This window comes from Canis lupus, chromosome 30, assembly GCF_011100685.1.
Source record: "Canis lupus familiaris isolate Mischka breed German Shepherd chromosome 30, alternate assembly UU_Cfam_GSD_1.0, whole genome shotgun sequence".
Classification (NCBI taxonomy): domain Eukaryota; kingdom Metazoa; phylum Chordata; class Mammalia; order Carnivora; family Canidae; genus Canis; species Canis lupus.
Window position 1 is genome coordinate 8,291,849 of NC_049251.1, and position 18,964 is coordinate 8,310,812.

An 18,964-nucleotide genomic window follows, 5' to 3' on the forward strand; every position below is an offset into this window, starting at 1 on the left:
TTGATGTCAGAGCCCGAACTCGAACCCAGTTCTCTGTCCCGGGGTGGGGTAGGGGTGAGGGTGGTGGGGAGTGTGTTGTGCTGGGTTGAGGTAACAGAGACCGTGGAGCTGGGCTGTGAGACCCCTCAGGACCTGGCTGCAATGCTGTCCACCTGAGGAGCAGGCGCACAAAGGGAGAGGAGATGGCTGGGCTCTGTGGGATGGGCCCTGGTGGGACATGAGCTGGACAGTCTTGGCTAAAACTGAATTCGGGGATTATCTCAGGTTTCACTTGGCTAGGGTTTCTGTCCCTCAGCCCTGCTCTGTCTCATACTCAGGCAGCTGTTACTTCCTGCAGATGCAGCTGGGCTGGGACACAGCTCACGCTCACCTGGCCCAGCAGTTACCTAGCAGGTGTCCCAGGTGTGCCTTAGAATTTCCTCTCCACAAGAATAACACTTACCCATGTACAGAACTTTAGAGTTCACAAAGCGCTCTTACAGCTACTTGGTAATAGCATCTCACTTTCCTTATGGGTAAAATAAAGTGGGGATACCTGGGTGGCTCAGTGGCTGAGCATCTGCCTTTGGCTCAGGGCATGATCCCAGGATCCTGGGATGGAGTCCCTCATTGGGCTTCCGGAGAAGCCTGCTTCTCCCTCTGTCTGGGACCAAACTTCTATTTAAATTATTGACAACGGGCACCTTGACCTTCGATAGGTCCTTATGTGGACTTCGAGTGCCAAGACTGAAGACCAGGTCCAATCAAATTGACCCAGGAGTCTGGCCAGTAGTTGAGGTTTAGGCTATATGGAGTCCCTTCATGCTTGGGCTCTGAAACAGGTGCCCCCACCACCCCACCCCCAAGATCCTGTGGACAGTTGGAAGGATCAGAGCAGGAAGGTTTAGAGGGCCCAGCATTGCCGCAGAGCCCCAGCACCAAGAGAACGAGGTGCTCTAGAAAGGAGGGGCAAAGGGGAGGGGCAACACCCGCCTGGTGAGGTCATGGGAAAGTAGCTCTGGCGCTGACACCTGGGGAAACCCGTTCCTAGGCTTCTTCCCACGCTAGCTCTCCTGGGAACCAGCTAAGCCCCAGACCTGCTGCCCGCCCCCCCCCCCCCCAGTCCAGTTCCCATCACACTGTTTCATCAGGTCCAGCCCCCACCTCTCGGTCTGGCCTCAGTTCTTTGGTGGACAACCCATCTCTCTCCTGGCTGCTGGGCCTTGAGGAGGGCTCTGAGGGGGCAAGGGGCCGACAGCTCCAGGAACTGACACAGAGACAGCAGCTTCAGTAACTTAAGGCTTTATTTGTAGACTCTGTACTGCTCTATCTTTTAGGCCGTGGCCTTGGAGAAAGAGGTGACCCCAGCCCCTTCTTCATCCAGGCCCTAGGTCGCTGCTCTTCCCCCCCCTTCCTCTTGCTGGGCCTTGCCTCTCACTTCCTGCCCAGCTCCTGGCCCAGCCAGTTTGGGCAGTGCCTAGGGAGCCCTGAGTCCCAGTTCTTCCCAGGGACCGGCCCCGCCCTCCCAGGCCCTGGGGGCAGAGGGCAGCCCAGGTGTCGGCCTTGCTCCTCAGCTGCCCCACTTTTCTGCTCTCCTTGCTCTTCCTTCCAAACCTAGCCCTCTGTCCTGCCTCCTCACCAGCCTGCCTCCAAGGCCTTACTTTCTGCTCCCTCTGTTTCTCCTTGACCTCTGTCTCACCCTGTCCATCCCACACTTTTCTCCAAATCAGGACTGGACCCCCTCCTGCCCTCCAAAATGCCTGGCTTTTTGCCAGGCCCTTCCTCCCCACCCTGCACCAAGGTGGGGACCCCTTGAATTAGGGGTCCTAATTCAGCCAGGGCCGACCTGAGGGCTCATGATAAGAAATTGGGAATTGGATCCCAAACTGTTTGGAGGTGGCCGACACTGTTAGGACCACCCCCATGAGAATCAAAGTGCTGGGATTTCTCTGTGAGCCTTGACCACGGAAATCCAAATCAGAGCCTGGCCCCACCCTCACCTATTAGAGTGGGCAGTTAGAGGCCTGTGTCCTCACAGCGTTCAGATGGAACTGGGTCCCCTGGAGTGGTCTGGTCCTGCCAGTATCCCCCTCAAAGATCCCGGGAGGTACCCCAGTTTCCAGAAGTCTGTGGTCTTAGGCCTACCACTCCCTAGCTGCCACGGCTGTTCAAACAAAGCAAAAGAACTTCTTCCAACGGCAGCGGGAGAGAGTTCGCACACCTTTGGCGTTCAGTTTCTTCTCCAGCCGGGCTTTGTGCTCAATGGCACTAAGAATAGCCGAGTCAAACACCTCTTTCAGGTTCTTCTGAGTCAAGGCAGAGCACTCGAGGTAGCAGGAGGCCCGGATTTTCTCGGCTAGACCCTGCGCCTGGGGTTGAGGCACCGGGCCCTCCCGGCCCCCCTGGTCCAGCTGAATCAGTACATTGACATCGTCCCTCAGGTCAGCCTGGGTACCCACCAGTAGCACGGGTGCCTGGGGGTTGTGAGTGCGGATCTCGGGCAGCCATTTCTCTGTGATGTTCTGGAAAGAGCTGGGCTGCACCACGCTAAAGCAGGCCAGGAAGACATCGGTATCCGGGTAGCAGAGGGAGCGAAGGCGGTCGAAATCCTCCTAGGATGGGAAGGCCTGATCATTAGTAGGGTATTCCTTGCCACAGGTAATGGGAATCTGTGACCTGGGGTTGCAGGCCTGAGACTCCAAAGGGCTCAAGACCTTCTTCATTCCTTATCCATCTAGGGTCCTCCCAGCCTCCAGCCCACCTTCTCCCAGACCATTAGAGGCTGCTCCCAGCTTCTCACCTGTCCCGCTGTGTCCCAGAGCTCAATGCGCACCGGCGCTCCATCCACCAGGACTTGCACTACAGGGTCAGGGCGGGGCGGGGGGTAGCGAGTTAGGAAGCGCATCCTCTGCCCCACCAGACCTCACCAGCGCCACCTCGGGGGCCGCTCCCGCCTCCCACTCGGGAGGCTCCCTTGCCCTCCCGCCCCCGCGCCGGCCCCCGCCCGCCGGTGCACAACGCCACCCGCAGCCACGCGGCCGCCGGGGCCGCTGAACGTACCGGAGAAGGTGTCCAGCGCTGTGGGCCGGTAGCGTGCGGGGTACCCATTGCAGGTGTAGCTGACGATGAGGCTGCTCTTGCCCACGGCGCCGTCGCCCACCAGCACGCACTTGATGCCCAGCTCCGGGGGCGCGCTGCCCCGCCGCGGGGGAGGGGTCGGGGCCCGGAGCGGGGACGACTCGGCCTCGCTCAGCTCCCGCGGGGGCATGGCCCGCTCCGGGGGCAGCCCGGGACCAGGCTCCGCGGCGCGCGGGGAAGCAGGTGCCGCAGCCGCCTCTGGCTGGGTCGGTCACGGCCGGGCGCGCCGCCCGCCGCTTCCCTTGGGTATATGTGGGGGCCCCGCCCACCTCATCTGCATGTCCCCTGCGGCCCCGGGCGCCGCCCACCGCCGGGCCTCCTGCCGGGCCTCCTGCAGGGCCGCCCTCCGCAGTGCACCCCACGAGACCCGGCAATCACAAACGTCCGGGAGGAAGAGAGGCAGAACGAGAACTGGTAGAAGGACAAAGAATCGCCAGAATGAGGCAGACCTAGGTATCATGGCAGAGAAAGAGATCCAGGATTTATTGTTAGGAGGAAGAAGCAAATTGCAGCACACATAAAACAGCACGTTCAAATTAAGCCTTTGTTCAAAATAAAACAAAAAAGCTAGCTAGATGTTTGCACAAGTCTGGAATGTCTGGATAATAATTTTCTTGATTAATGGATGATTTTTAAGAAATATATATAGGTCCTGGGAGCACCTGGCTGGCTCAGTTGATAGAGCATTCAACTCTTGATCTCAGGCTTGGAAGTTCAAGCCCCACATTGGGTGTAGAGATGACTTCAAAATAAATCTTAGGGAAAAAAACAAAAAACAAAACAGATTGTAAAAAGACAGGAGATAAACTCAAACATGAACACATCAGGAACTTACTGTACTCCCAGGGGAAGAGCTTCTTCCAGATTAGGCCTGGAGGAGGACTTAAACACCTTCACTATACTCTGCTAAGGGACTTTGAGAATCTAGCTGGAGAGGGTCTCCAAGGACAATTCTCCATTTGAGTGTTTTCTAAATCCCCAAAGTCCCTAATATTATCTTCATCATCATCATCCTCATCAAAAGCACATAGTAGTTACATATTTGCTGATGCCGTTTTGGGCCACCCACTGTCCGTGCCCCAAAAAGAGCTTGCAGACTGAGGCAAGATATCCCAGATAGCTCTAGGAAGGTGAGGTCACCAAGAGAGCTAATTTCATCTCTTTATTTCAGCCACACACCAAGTGACACCAGGCCTAGAATCCTTTCTCTGAATTCTAAGGCAGTCTTTCATCTCAGCTTATACAATGATCATTGAGAACACCTCATTCTTGAGTTGTTGTAGGGATAGTGTTGGGAGGGGAGGAGTCCATGAATATTAAACAATTGGTAGTATAAAAATCCATAAACCCAAATCTCTAAATCTCTTGGAAAAAGTCTCAGGATCCCTGGTTTTTATGTTTCTTCCTTTTCCCCTTCCTTCCTTCCTGCCTCCCTTCCTTTCTTCCTTGTCAAAAGTTGGGGACAACACCTAGAAAGTTGCTGACTTTTTTAAAAGATTTTTTAAATTTATTCATTCAAGACAGCATTAGCACAGGAGAGAAGCAGAGGAAGAGGGAGAAACAGACTCCCAGTTGAATCAGGAGCCCAATGCAGGGCTCCATCCCAAGACCCAGAGATCATGACCTGAGTCGAAGGCAGATGCTTAACCATCTGAGCCACCCAGGTGTCCCAAAAGTTGCTGATTTAACCATTAAAATCTTGAGTGTGGGAAATGGTAGTATCCTCCTCAATATCTGCTTCTATATCCCAATGTCTACATCCTACACTCCCTACGTCCGTATCTGGGGATGCTAATAATCCCGAATTATAGCCCCAGTACTCCTCAGACATATCCACATAAGTTTATTTATCTAGCAAGTGAAAGAGGCCCCGAAGTGTTATCTTGCCATTATATCCTCCAGGAGGTCCAAAAGGTATTTTTGGAGTTTTTTGTTGTTGTTGTTGTTTTTATCTCCTGGAAAGGGAGGCAAGAATGAGGATTTGAAAAGACCTGTGTATATCAGGAGATCCAGTATGCCTACTTCTTCAGCTCATTAACTATGTGATTCCCGAAAAATTACTTGATGCATCTTACCATTATAAAATGACAGGTGAAGCCTGTTTGCTCCTGAAAGCCCTTCTGGTGCTAGCAATCTGTGATTCGGGAACCAGGTGTCTGGGACAAAATTACTTCACACACATATACACACAGAGAGGCTCTTCTTCACAGAACTCATGTCTTTTTGCCCAAGTTTTAATAATAGTTTTATTGTAGTTGTAAATTTGAGGGTAATCTTGCTTAATCCTTTCTCCAGGTATGGAGGGTATATATAAATAATACACAAATGGGGGGAGTTGTCTGCTGGGCATGGGGAAAAAGCCCTGACTTGGCCCACAGCTGGCCCCATGGGTGGGGACACTTTCTGACCTAGGTCCCTCTGTCTGAGCTGGTTTAGGGACAGTCTTGCCAGCAAGAAGGGGAGGGTGGAGACAACCCTGGGAGCTGATGAGTCACCTGTTTCTCAGCTAAGGACTTGCAATTGTAGCTGCTACTGCTGGGAAAGTCCCCTCCTAAAGGTGGATTGAGTCTTTTTCCTGCCCACCCAACAGATCATCTGTCCTAACTTCCAGCCAGACACACATTTGCTAAGATGAAAACTTGGCCCTAACATTCTCCTTAGAGAAATGTTTGATCCAAGAACTGGGGAAGAAAATACACAAGATAAGCCTGGAGCATTCTGTGGTACAGAAAGTGAGGAAGTCCTAAACAAAACAAAGGGAAGATGGAGGTACATCAAATGGACACAGACCCAACTGAAAGAGCTTCCAAGGGCCAAATCTGGAACAATTTGAACAACACAATAAAGGAGTACTGGATTATAACCCAAAGTATGAAATAAATATTCACAGGTAGGAATGCCTGAGTAGCTCAGTGGTTGAGCATCTTGCCTTGGCTCAGGTTGTGATCCCCAGGTCCTGAGACTGAGTCCCACATCAGGCTCCCCTGTGGGGAGCCTGCTTCTCCCTCTGCCTGTGTCTCCACCCCTCTCTGTGTCTCTTATGATAAATAAATAAAATATTTAATAAATAAATAAATATTGACTAGTCTATTCTGATATAAATGATTGAATACATGAATTTATAGACAATAATAGGCAGATCTCCTGTGCAAAATTCCAAATAATGTATGTAGATACTCAAACCTTGTGGAGGAGCATAACCCCTAACTCCTTAAGTGTGGGCTGCACATAGCGACTTTCTTTCAAGGAGGACACAATGAATAAAGTAGGGGGGTGAGAGGAAGAGTAACTTCACAGCAAAGACTCCTGACAAACACTCCCTCAACCAGGTGATCAAGATGAAGATCAATATCATAAGTCAAGCTGATAGTATGTGCCCTTGATATGATGCAATGAGAATGGCATTTTTCCTCTGTGGTCTTCCCTACCAGAACCGAAGTCTCATCGTGAGAAAAATGTCAGAAAAGTTCCATTGGGGCAGCCTGGGTGGCTCAGCGGTTCAGCGCCATCCTCAGCCCAGGGCGTGATCCTGGAGACCCAGGATCCAGTCCCATGTCGGCTCCCTGGGTGGAGCCTGCTTCTCCCTCTGCCTGTGTCTCTGCCTCTCTCTCTCTCTCTCTCTCTCTCTCTCTCTCTCTTTCTGTGTGTCTCTCATGAATAAGTAAATAAAATCTTTTTTAAAAAGTTCCATTGGAGAGACATTTTACTAATTGCCTGCCAGTACTCCTCAAAACTGTCAAGGCCATCGGGAACAAGGAAAGTCTGAAAAACTGGAAAGAGTCAAGAGGAGCCTGAGGAGAATGTAATGTAGTTCGCTGGATGGGATTCTGGAGCTGAAAGAGGACAGACACTAGGGAAAAACTGAGGGATTCTGAATAAAATATGAATTTAGTTAGTAATAATGTATCCATGTTGGTTCATTAATTCTTTTTAAAAAATATTTGTTTGTTTGTTTGTTTATGAGACACAGAGACACAGGCAGAGGGAGAAGCAGGCTCCATGCAAGGAGCCTGATGTGGGACTCAATCCCAGGACCCCAGGATCATGACCTGAGCCGAAGGCAGACACTCAACCACTGAACTACCCAGGTGCCCCTGGTTCATTAATTCTGACAAATATAACCAGGTAGTGCAAGATGTTCATAACAGGAACCTGGGTTGGAGGTTTATGGAAATTATTCTGTCAATTTTTCTGTAAATGTAAACTGTTCTAAATAGTTTATTTAAAAAAAGAAAGAAAGAAAACACCCCCAAAACTAAGCATGGCCCTGACATTGAATTATGGCAGGAATAACATTTTATTTCCAGAATGTCTGACACAAGTATGTGGGACTTAGACTTATAAAAGTGCTTTAGTTTCCCTGTCTTCCAGGAAGCCAAGTGAGATGGCTGGGGGAGAGGGTCAATATACTGGTGGCCCAGAGGAGCAAAAGGGGACTTGCCCAACATTAAAGAAGCCAGTAAGTGGTGGACACTTTACAAATTCGTCTTCAGGTGTGGTCAAGTTCTTAGGCATTTCTGTTGTTCCCTTATCTTATTTAAAAATCCTGCATATGTTGAGATACCTACTGCAAAACCACAGCGAGAGCAAACCAAACAAATCTACCCCTACCCCACCATTGTGATTTTCCTACTACTGAAAAGGGCGTTAACAAAAAAACACTGGTTGTGGGGTAGTGTTTACTTAGCAAGTTTAGTGTGCAGGCTTTTTGTGAGAGAAATGCACCTAGAGCAGACTTTCTCCAGTTTCCATGCATACTCAGCTCTGAGGCCTCCAACTCAGGTCTGTTGCTCAGAAGGAGCTCTGGGAAAGAATTGTCTATTTAACACTTCGTTTCTCAGTAAAGCTGGGGAAAACAACATTTATTTACAAGATACAACTACACATACAAAAAATAGACTGCACAGTTAATTGGTGGTTTTTTAAAAATATTCTTTAATGTATTTATTTCAGAGCAAGAGAGAGAGAGAGAGCATGTACTTGTGGAGAACCATGAGCAGGGGGAGAGGCAGAGGGAGAAGCAGACTCCCCGCTGAGCAGGGAGCTCAGTGGGGCTCCAATGCCAGGATGCTGGGATCATGACCTGAGCAGAAAGCAGACACTTAACCGACAGAGCCATCCAGATGCCCCCACAGTTATTGGTTTTTAACTGGTTTCTCTACTTGGGTGTTCTTGCATCCTGGGAGGGAGTTGGTGGCAAACTCAGAGGCCTGGTCTGAGATGGCCTCATTGTGTCCTCCCAGGACATGGTCCTGCTAGTCAGCTCTCCAACCCAACCCCATCCATGTCCTCCATGTCCCAAGGCTCAGGCTTCTGCCCTGCCCTGCATCCACCTCCTAATTCAGCTTTAGCCTCTGTTCCTCCCTGTCTTTCTCTCTACCTCCTCTACACCTAGCTAATTCCAACTGCTACTGCCTCCCTCAAATCCCTTTTACTCACCCAGACCTTGCACTCAAGCCCTGGCCAGTATTTTTTTTTTTGAGATTTTATTTATTTATTCATGAGAGATACAGAGAGAGGCAGAGACACAGGCAGAGGGAGAAGCAGGCTCCCCTCAGGGAGCCTGATGCGGGACTCGATCCCAGGACCCTGCGATCACAACCTGAACCAAAGGCAGATGCTCAACCACTAAGCCTCCCAGGCACCGCCTCAATCCTTTGTTTGGAGTACTGGACTCCCCTCTTCCTTCTAGCATCGTTTGCCACAATAATCACCTCCTGTCTGCCTCCCATCTTTGCTTGGAACATTGCTGGTGCACCCAAGCTTCCTAAGACAGAAAACTTATTCTGTCACTATCTCACTCAAAGCCTGTAATGATGCCTTGTTAGCCACTGGATAGTGTCTGAGTCTCTACCTGGCATCCTACATCCTCCAGCCCTGCAAACGATCCTTAAGAGAATTTTCCATGACATGAGGAAATGTTAAAAGATAATATTAAATGATATGAGTTATATATACAGTTTGAGCCTAAGTGTTAAAAAAAGTGTGCAGTTAGAATAAAAGAGAGTCCTATATGAAGGATGTATATTAAAATGTGGAATCATTACCACTAGGTGGGAAGATTATTTTGCCTGACATACAATGTGCCCCAAGTACATGATAGCCATTTTTTAAAATAAGTCATATTGCTTAGCGGCTGCTTCTTCTTTTTTAGATTTTATTTATTTATTTATTTGAGAGAGAGAGAGAGAATGCATGGCAGGGGGAGGGGCACAGGGAGAGGGAGAGAGAATCTGGAGCAGACTCCCCACTGAGGGCAGAGCCCTGACACAGGACTCCATCTCATGACCCTGAGATCATGACCTGAGCTGAAATCAAAAGTCAATCATTTAACCTACTGAGCCACCCAGGCACATGTTAGCTATTAATAATATGTTGCTTATTAGCATCTTCTTTTTCTACAATGAACGTGTTACTTTTGTACAGAAAAAAGTTATTGAAATTAAAAATATAGGGCAGCCTGGGTGGCTCAGCGGCTTAGCACCGCCTTCAGCCCAGGGTATGATCCTGGAGACCCTGGATCAAGTCCCACATCGGGTTCCCTGCATGGAGCCTGCTTCTCCCTCTGCCTGTGTCTCTGCCTCTCTATCTCTCTCTGTGTCTCTCATAAATAAATAAATAAAATCTTTAAAAAAAAGAAATTAAAAATATATATTTCTTTTGTATTTAGAAAAAAGGGGGAAATGCACCAACAAGTAAATAATGATTACCTCTGAAAGGCAGGATTATGAATAGTCTGTTCCCTTCATTCGTTCATTCCATGAGGTTCTTTCAGAACTTACTCTCTGGGCCAGGCTCTGTAGAAAGTACTGGGTACACAGCAGTGATCAAAACAGAGCTCATCTACTTCCCTACTTTGCTCTACCCTACACTAACTGTTCCCCTTCCCTGAACCCACTGTCTGTTTCACTAGTTTTGAAAACATGGAACCTGCTTGAGATTCTCTTTCTCCCTCACCTTCTGCCCTTCCCCTGCTCACATGCACTATCTCTAAATAAATAAATAAATAAATAAATAAAATAAGGAGGGCCGGTCACCCCATTTTTTTTTTTTACTCCTGTTAGCAGTCCAGCGTGCTCTTCAGAAAGGCTGCAGCAGCTAGAACCAGAAACAGAGCAGGATTTTCCAGACCCACATGAAATCATTCACAATTTTGTGAAAGTACTGGGGTTTGTTCACATTTAAATTTGTATAAAGCTAGTATTTCCAAATCAAATTCCTTTCCCTTCCTTTATCTCAAATTACAATTTTGTCAATAAGTGACATATTTGCTTGATGGTCAAGAGCATGTGTTCTGGAACACAGCACCTGGATTAGTATCCAGGTTGTGTTACCTACTAGCTGTTGTCTTCTTCAGTTTCCTTGACTGTAAAATGGGGTTAGAATAGTACCTATCTCATAGAATGTTGTGGGAACTAAATGAATTATGGAGAATGCTTAGCATGGTGACCATAGAAAGTATTCTGCAAGTGTGCTCCATTATTATAATTATCTTCTCCCTGGGTCAGGGCAATTTTTTCTGATGAAGTCATGGCCCTGCCTGAGAGTAAACAACACAGATTTGTCAAGTAAGGTAAGACTCAGAATTTTGTCTTCTGAGACCCAGATAGGGAACAGGAAAAGAAATTCACTTTTATTGAAGTTATCATCCTAACATCCTGGTATTGTTATGATCTTTATTTTACAGATAAGGAAACTGAGTCTCCTTAGAGGTGAAGTGACTAGCCCAAGGCCTTGAATCTGAGACAGCCAGGACTGTGCAGCCCAGGTCTGTGCTCCACCACCACTATCTTTTTAGTCCTCCCCTTGAGAATTATTTATGTGCTGGGATTCCCCAGGTGGTTGAGCATCTGCCTTTGGCTCAGGTGGTGATCCAGGGGTCCTCAGATCAAGTCCCGCATCAGGCTCCCTGCAACTAGCCTGCTTCTCCCTCTGCCTGTGTCTCTGCCTCTCTCTCTGTGTCTCTCATGAATAAATAAAAAAAAATTTTAATATATAAATTAATTAATAAATTAAAGAATTATCTATGGGCTACAAAGCAGGTCATCTATTGTTTTATCTTTTGCCATGTAAATACTGATTACATTCCAACATTTGGTCAGAGATCTTTTTAAATTTTTGTATTGTGATCAACTTTATTTAGATATTACATAGAAGGTGTGATAGTCCCCACCACCAGCACAGTCAAGATATAAAATATTTCCATCTCCCCTAAAAAAGTTCCTTCTTATTCCTTTCTAGTCAATCCTCTACCCCCCTATACCAGGTCCTAGACAAATGTTGATCAGGTTTTCTGTTGAGAAAGCTTAATTTCTGCCTCGTTAGAATTTCAAATAAATAGAAGCATACTTTGTGTACTCTCTTCTATGTCTGGCTTCCTGTGCTAAACCTGTTTTTGAGATTCACTGTATGTCAGGGTAATTTGTTCTTTTTTATTGCTGAATAGCATTCTATTCTACAGATGTGCCACTATTTGTTTATTCTCTCGTCAATAGATTGAGTTGTGTCCAGTTTGTGGCTATTATGCAACTATAAATATTTGTGTGTAAATCTTTGTCTGGACAGATGTTTTCTTTCTCTTGGGTAAATACCCCCGGCGCAGAACTGCTAGCTAATAAAATGCCTGTTAAGCAGCTGTTAATGGCTGCATTTTATATTCCCTTCAGCATTGAGTTCACAACTTCACACTAAGTATTGGTGACCTTTTTTATTTTTATTTTTTGAAGATTTCATTTATCTATTTGAGAGAGAGAGACAAACAGACAGATAATACACACAGGGGGAGGGGTAGAGGGAGAAGGAGAAGCAGGCTCCCAGGTGAGGAGCAGGGCTCCGTCTTAATCATCTTAACTGACTGAGCCACCCAGGCACCCTTCAGTGGCTTTTCTGAAATATGTGAGATTTATTGTTGTGTCGTTGCTATTGTTTTTCGTTTCTGTAAGAGGCCATAGGTGAGTCTACAGGCAAGTTAGCTCAGACGTATGCGGTATGACGTAATGGATACATTTAGTTGGAGGCAGGATGAGGGCTGGTTGTTAGATTTTACTGGGTTTTACATTAATCAGAGAAGGCTTCCTGGTTATGGCATCTTTTGAAACGTCTCCTAAACTGAGGGATAGATAAGAAGCATAGCAACCAGCTCTGAGACATTGCCCTGAAAATCATTATTCCCTAGGCACTGTCCCTAAATGGACTGTGCCAATGGTTTGGCGTTCAGAGAACCACAGAATGTTAGAGATGGTCTAGTTCCACCTTCACAGTTTAGAGCTAAGGAAAGGAGAGGAGCCCAGAGCAGGTAGGTGATTTGTCTAGCAGCAACTGGCTGTTATGTTCCATATTCTGAATGAGGTAATAGTTTTCTTTAAATATCAATATTTATTGTGGAGAACAAAAGCCAACCTGGGAGGGGTCCCAACTAAGTGGTGCTGAGACAAAACATGGACCCCACCAAGCCTCCAATACCCTCTAAAAGAAGTTTATAAAACTCTACTGACCACTAAAACTTTTCATCTTAAGACCAAAAAGTTCCAAAGGATGTCACTTGTAGCATTCTTGTCAATGAATATTGATATTTAAAGAAAACTATTACCTCATTCTTTTACACTATGCATTGGCATGGAAATACCAAAGCAATGTATTTAAAAATGTATCCATTTAAAAAATATGTGACCTGGGGCACCTGGGTGGCTCAGTGGTTGAGCGTCTGCCTTTGGCTCAGGTCATGGTCCCGGGGTTCTGAAATCGGGTCCCATATCAGGCTCCCCATGGGGAGTCTGCTTCTCCCTCTGCCTATCTCTCTGCCTCTCTGTGTGTCTCTCATGAATAAATACATAAATACATAAATAAAATATTTAAAATAAATAAATAAAAATTAAAAATATGTGGCCTAAAAAATGTGACAGAGCTCTATTTTCATAGCTGGAAATTTTACATAGTTTATTTTCTCTTTCAATGTTCCAGTCCTACTAGAATATATGTTATGATCAAAAACTTTTATTGATGATTTATCCTAATTATTATTTTTTAATATTTTATTTTTAAGTAATCTCTACACCCAAAGTGGGGCTCAAACTCACAACCCCAAGATCAAGAGTTGCATACTCTACTGAGTGAGCCAGCCAGGTTTCCTTATATTTAATTAGTATATAAATGTTTTTGAACATTGTAATGATATATTTCTTGTTACTGTGAGGTTCTAAGTCAACGTTGTTGTCTTTTGAATGAAGTTATCATTATAATTATTATTCAACTGATCAAAACATACATTTTGATTAAAATAATTATACATAAAAAGTAAAATTATATTCGGAATACATCTCTTGATGAGATGCATAGGGCTATTTTTTGGTTTTGTTTTGTTTTTTTTTAAAGATTTTACTTATTTATTCATGAGAGACACATAGAGAGAGAGGCAGAGACACAGGCAGAGGGAGAAGCAGGCTCTATGCAGGGAACCTGACGTGGGACTCGATCCTGGGTCTCCAGGATCATGCCTGGGCTGAAGTCGATGCTAACCCACTGAGCCACCTGGGCTGCCCAGGTTTTGTTTTCTTTAATATTTTATTTATTTATAAATAGAGGGAGAGTGAATGGGGGGTGGAGAAGAGAGGGAGGAGGAGGTGAGAGAGAGGGAGAATCCCAAGCAGACTCCACACTGATCACTGAGCCTGACACGGGGCTCAATCCCATGACCCTGAGATCATGATCCAAGTGGAAACCAAGAGCCAGATGCTCAACTGGGCCACCCAGGCGCCCCTGGTTTTTTCAATTAGTTCATTTATTCATAGATAGAATGCTTGAATGAGACAAAGTTTAGCATCAATTATCTTCCTATGTTTTTTTGTTTTGTGTTGATCTATTTTTTTTTGTGTGTGTGTTGATCTAAATGTGAGTAAAGCTTGTTCACATAAACGTCAGATGGGAACAGAAGGTTTGATATAGCAATGTCAGCTGATTATTTGACTCCATCCCAAATTATATGCCAAAAATGTTAGTAATTTTTTTCAATAAGCCAGCACCTGATTAGATTCTCAAATTGTACTCAAATTAGAGAACCAAAAACCATTTGATGTACAAAGGATTTATTACCTGTTCTTTGTAAGAATACCAGCAATAATTCCAGAGGTCTCTTTGCTGGACTCCCTGCAGATTTCTATGCCCTAAAGGAAGCACCATCGTGTGGAGGGTTTTGGTTTTACCATCCCACTGTGTGAGTGGTGTGTTATTCTTTGAAAAATAGGAGCAGAGGAGGTGAAAGAGAACCTGCTTATTCTTCCCAGGTACCTTCTTCTGTTGATAACGTTTAGGAAATAGATGAGGGAAGCTGCGGACACTGATTTCCTTGGCGCTCTGTGTCTCTTTGGGAGAGCCTCTCATACCCCTAAGGACGTGTGAGCCTCAGTTTGAGAACCAATGAACTGAGGATGCTTTCATTTCCCACACAGACAAGTGAAAAAAGTGTCTCTGTTCCCTGACTTCTAGTGTCTTCTCTGGGACCACTGAGCCTATAATTCTAGAAGGTAGCAGAAAGAAAGAAGGTAGGTTGGGTCCACACATGCCTTGGGTAGGGTTTTGACATTAACTCAGTGAAAGAGAAATAACAGTATCGGGGAGGGGAGAAGGCTTTTTGAAAATTGGGGCCATTCAGATAGGTTTGAAAACATTTGGAAGGGAACCAAATAGGAAAGAGAAGAGATTTACAATCTCTTATAAAGGATTGAGAAGAGGTGTTCTGCATTAGCTAGGGCCTTTTTCCCTTCAACATATTTTTTTTCCTTCAACACATTTTAAGAATGTGCCAGGCTCTGTCCTAGGCGAGGGTGTACTTGTGCACCTGTCCCTGCCCTCAGGAAGCTTATACAGAGCCACCCCAGGGAGGGGGAGGGAAAGGTAGGAGGGGGAAGGGGTGAGAAGTGGAAGAGGGGTGGAAGGAAAGAGAGAGACAGTGGAGGAGGAGAAGGGGAAGAGGGAGAGAGAGTGAAGGAACAGGAAAGGAGAGAGGGAGAGATACTACCAGACAATTGTAATGCAGAGTGATCATAACATGGGCAAACAGTGCTAGAGGCTAGAGGAGCACCTAGGAGAGGGCCCTATTGCTGGCAAGGGGAAGGATATCAGCAAAGTCTTTCCAGAGGGATCAAACTCCCAAGACCAAATACTCAAATGTCTGCAGAGGCATGTGCCTTTTGGGAACATCCCTAGATCAGCACATCCGGAACACTGAGAGATGAGTACAGACAGGTCAGATAGAGTTTAACGGGGGATGAGGAAAAGGACTGATGAGTTTCCTTAATAAGTCTTATGGCCCTGTTTTAAAATTTATACCTTTTTATGATAATTAAAATAAAAATTAAATTTAAAAACAAATTCCTAGGGACGCCTGGGCGGCTTAGCGGATGAGCGTCTGCCTTGGGCTCAGGGTGTGATCCCAGGATCCGGGATTGAGTCCCACATCAGGCTCCCTGATGTGTCCTCCACATCAGGCTCCTCCCTCTGCCTGTGTCTCTGCCTTTCTCTCTGTGTCTCTCATGAATAAATAAATAAAACCTTTAAAAAAATAAATAAAAACAAATTCCTATGGATGCCTGGGTAGCTCAGCAGTCGAGAATCTATCTTTGGCTCAGGGCATGATCCTGGGGTTCTGGGACTGAGTTCCGCATTAGGCTCCCTATGAGAAGCCTGCTTCTCCCTCTGCCTGTGTCTCTGCCTCTTTTTCTCTCTGTGTGTGTCTCTCATGAATAAATAAATAAAATCGTTAAAAAAAACTGAAGAGATCTGAATAAAGTATATGGACTTTAGTTAATAATAATGTATCGATAAACTGATTTACTAATTTTAACAAATATGCCATACTAAAGTAAGATGTTCATAGTAAAAGAAACTGAATGTGAGGTACATGGAAACCCTTTATTATCTTCTCACTTTTTTCATAAGTCTAAAACTTCTAAAAAGAATGTGTATTTAAAAAATAAAACCTAGGGACTCCTGGGTGGCTCAGCGGTTGAGCACTTGCCCCTGGCTCAGGGTGTGATCTGAGGTCTCAGGATTGAGTCCCACAATGGGCTCCCTACCTGGAGCCTACTTCTCCCTCTGCCTACATCTCTGCCTTTCTCTCTCTCTGTCTTTCATAAATAAATAAATAAAATCTTTAAAAAAAATAAAATAAAACCTAAAGGGTGCCTGGGTGGCTCAGTTAAGCATCTATCTTGGGCTCAGGGCATGATCCTGAGGTCCTTGGGATCCAGCCCTGCATTGGGCTCCATGCTCAGTGAGGAGAGACTGGTTGGGATTCTCTCTCTCCCTCTCCTGTTTCTCCCTCTACTTGCGTTTGCTCTTTCTCTCTCTCTCTCTCTCTCAAATAAACAAATAAATCTAAAAAAAAAAATTTTTTTTAAACCCTAACTTGGGGAGGCTGGCTGCCTCAATCAGAAGAGCATTAGTCCCTGATCTCAGGGTTGTGAATTCGAGCCCCATATTGGGTGTAGAGATTACTAAATAAATAAATAGGGACACCTAGGTGGCTCAGCAGTTAAGCGTCTGTCCTCAGCTCAGGGCGTGATCCTGGGATCTGGGATCAAGTTCCACATCAGGCTCCTAGCAAGAAGCCTGCTTCTCCCTCTGCCTCTTTCTCTGTGTTTCTCATGAATAAACAAGTAAAATCTTGTTTATTCAAATAAATAAACTTTTTAAAATAAATAAATAAATAAATAAATAAATAAATAAATAAATAAATACATAAATAAACTTTTAAAAAATCACTTAAGTCAATGAAATCACTCCTTTTGGTCTGGGCCTTCATTTACCCAACAATTACTACTAATAGTTAACTTGTATTGAGCATTTTCTAGATATAGACACAATGCTGAGTGATTTGCATAATATCCTATAATTTTCACAATACTATAGTATTTTTCTCATTTCACAAATGTAGAAACTGAAGCATGAGAAAAGTCATTTAAGCAATTGTTTAATAAATATTTATTAGTAAGTTATGACTGCCCCATGATGCTGGGTCTCTCTGAGTAAATGCCCTGCAGGGGCCTCAGGCACAACTGTCCAGATTGTGCTCAATCATGTGACCTCTGCCACACACCCCCATCCAGCTCTTCTTCCTCCTGGACAATGGTTATACTGCACCATCTGCCAGGTCGTCTCCCCAGGCGTTGTCCTGAACCCTTCCTTCTTCCCCACATCTAACTTATCACTAAGTCCAGTGGGCTTTTCCTCAGAAATGTCTCCCCAGAGTTTTCCCAGTCTACTCTCTCTCCAGGTTGGGCCCTCACCACTTCTCTGCTTCTGCCTCAGGTCTCATACTCTCTGATGTGGACTCCACCCAAGCCACCACCCATTTTTCTAGAACCCACATCAGATGATCTCATGCCCAGCCAAAGCCTTCTGAGGGCTCATTCAATTGCTTTCATAATCTGGCCATGACTGATCCCATTTCCTACACTGCCCTACTCCCTGATGCTCCAGCACCCCAGCCTCCCAAACTGACACTGTTTGCAGGCCTATCCTATTCTCTTCAGTTTCTTGACACCTGCCTGATGCCTTCTCTTCTTGGCCCTTGGAAATCATGCAGGCACTTCAAGTCTTAGCTCAAATTCATCCACTTTCATACACTATTCCTCTCTCTCCCTGGCCCAGCAGTCAACCCTTATCTATCTTGTAGCAACTACCACACAGGTTATAAGAGGTAAGAGCTGGTGGTGGAACTGTATCCCCAGCTGTGAGTTCCTTAAGACACTTCAGTATTCCTGTGCACAGGTTGTTTGGGGTATTCTCCACAATCAGCTTCTGTTATATCAAAGAAAAAAGCCCACACTTCTTTTTTTTCTTTTAAGCCCACACTTCTTAATTAAGGACCAGCAAATGGCAGGACAAGAAAAGCCATAGCAGTTCTTTTTTTTTTTTTTTTAAGATTTTATTTATTTATTCATGAGAGACACAGAGAGAGAGACAGAGACACAGGCAGAGGTAGAAGCAGGCTCCACGCAAGGAGCCCGACACGGACTCAATCCTGGGTCTTCAGTATCACGCCCTGGACCGAAGGTGGCGCCAAACCACTGAGCCACCCAGGCTTCCCAGCCATAACAGTTCTAATGGCGAAGTTGTAGCCCAGGGAGGCTTCATGGAGGAGGTAGACTTGAGAGTGACTGTCAGGTTAAAGCCACATTTTGAGTTTCCTGAGCATATGCTCTATGTTGGACATTATGCTATAGCAATGAGCTTCCACTTAGATCACCTCATTTACTTTTTGATACAGATCTAGTAGGTAAATATAATTATATCTACAGTATTTCGGTAGATGAGTAAACTGAAACTAAGAGCATCACCGGTGCACGGTGTCCAGCTAGTGAGTGATTGGGCAGGGATAAGAATGCTGGTCTTGTTCTCATGGACCAAAGTCCAACATAAGGTTGGGAAAATGAGTGTGCAGAGGAATACTGCTGTAATCAACTCAACAAGGAGTATGTACTGAGTCTGTAGTAAGCAAGGCCCACTCAGTCCCCACCCTATACATCCCAGAGAGCAGTGAAACCCAGGAGGGAGGTTTGAGGGACAGTGAGGAGGTAGTTGGAAGGACTTTGGGTCTTTGAGACATCCCTTCTATATTGGCTGGCTCCGTGCAAGGAGGGCATTTCTCTGCACAGTCCAGACCTGAGGAATCACCTGTACCCTCTTCCCTTCATCTTGCATTGGGAAAAGGACAGTGCAGTGGTTTGCAGTGGTTAGCTCTTCAGCATCTGCTTGTATTTGAAAACTGCCTTCTGGTTTCCCTGTTTCCTGTCCACGTGCATGATCCTGGACAAATTGCTCCATCATTCTGAATGTCAGTTTCTGATTT

The 18,964-nt window shown here is 45.6% G+C and overlaps 1 protein-coding gene across 1 annotated transcript; it reads right to left on the minus strand.

The window, feature by feature from the left end:
- Nucleotides 1-1,265: 1,265 nt before the first annotated feature.
- RHOV (ras homolog family member V) lies at nucleotides 1,266-3,315 on the minus strand. Its single transcript, XM_038579874.1, has 3 exons — nucleotides 3,040-3,315; nucleotides 2,780-2,838; nucleotides 1,266-2,591 (listed from the first exon to the last, which is right to left on the minus strand). The coding sequence occupies exons 1-3, from the start codon at nucleotides 3,245-3,247 to the stop codon at nucleotides 2,148-2,150; spliced, it is 711 nt and encodes a 236-aa protein (XP_038435802.1). The 5' UTR covers nucleotides 3,248-3,315; the 3' UTR covers nucleotides 1,266-2,147.
- Between the last annotated feature and the right edge of the window lie 15,649 nt (nucleotides 3,316-18,964).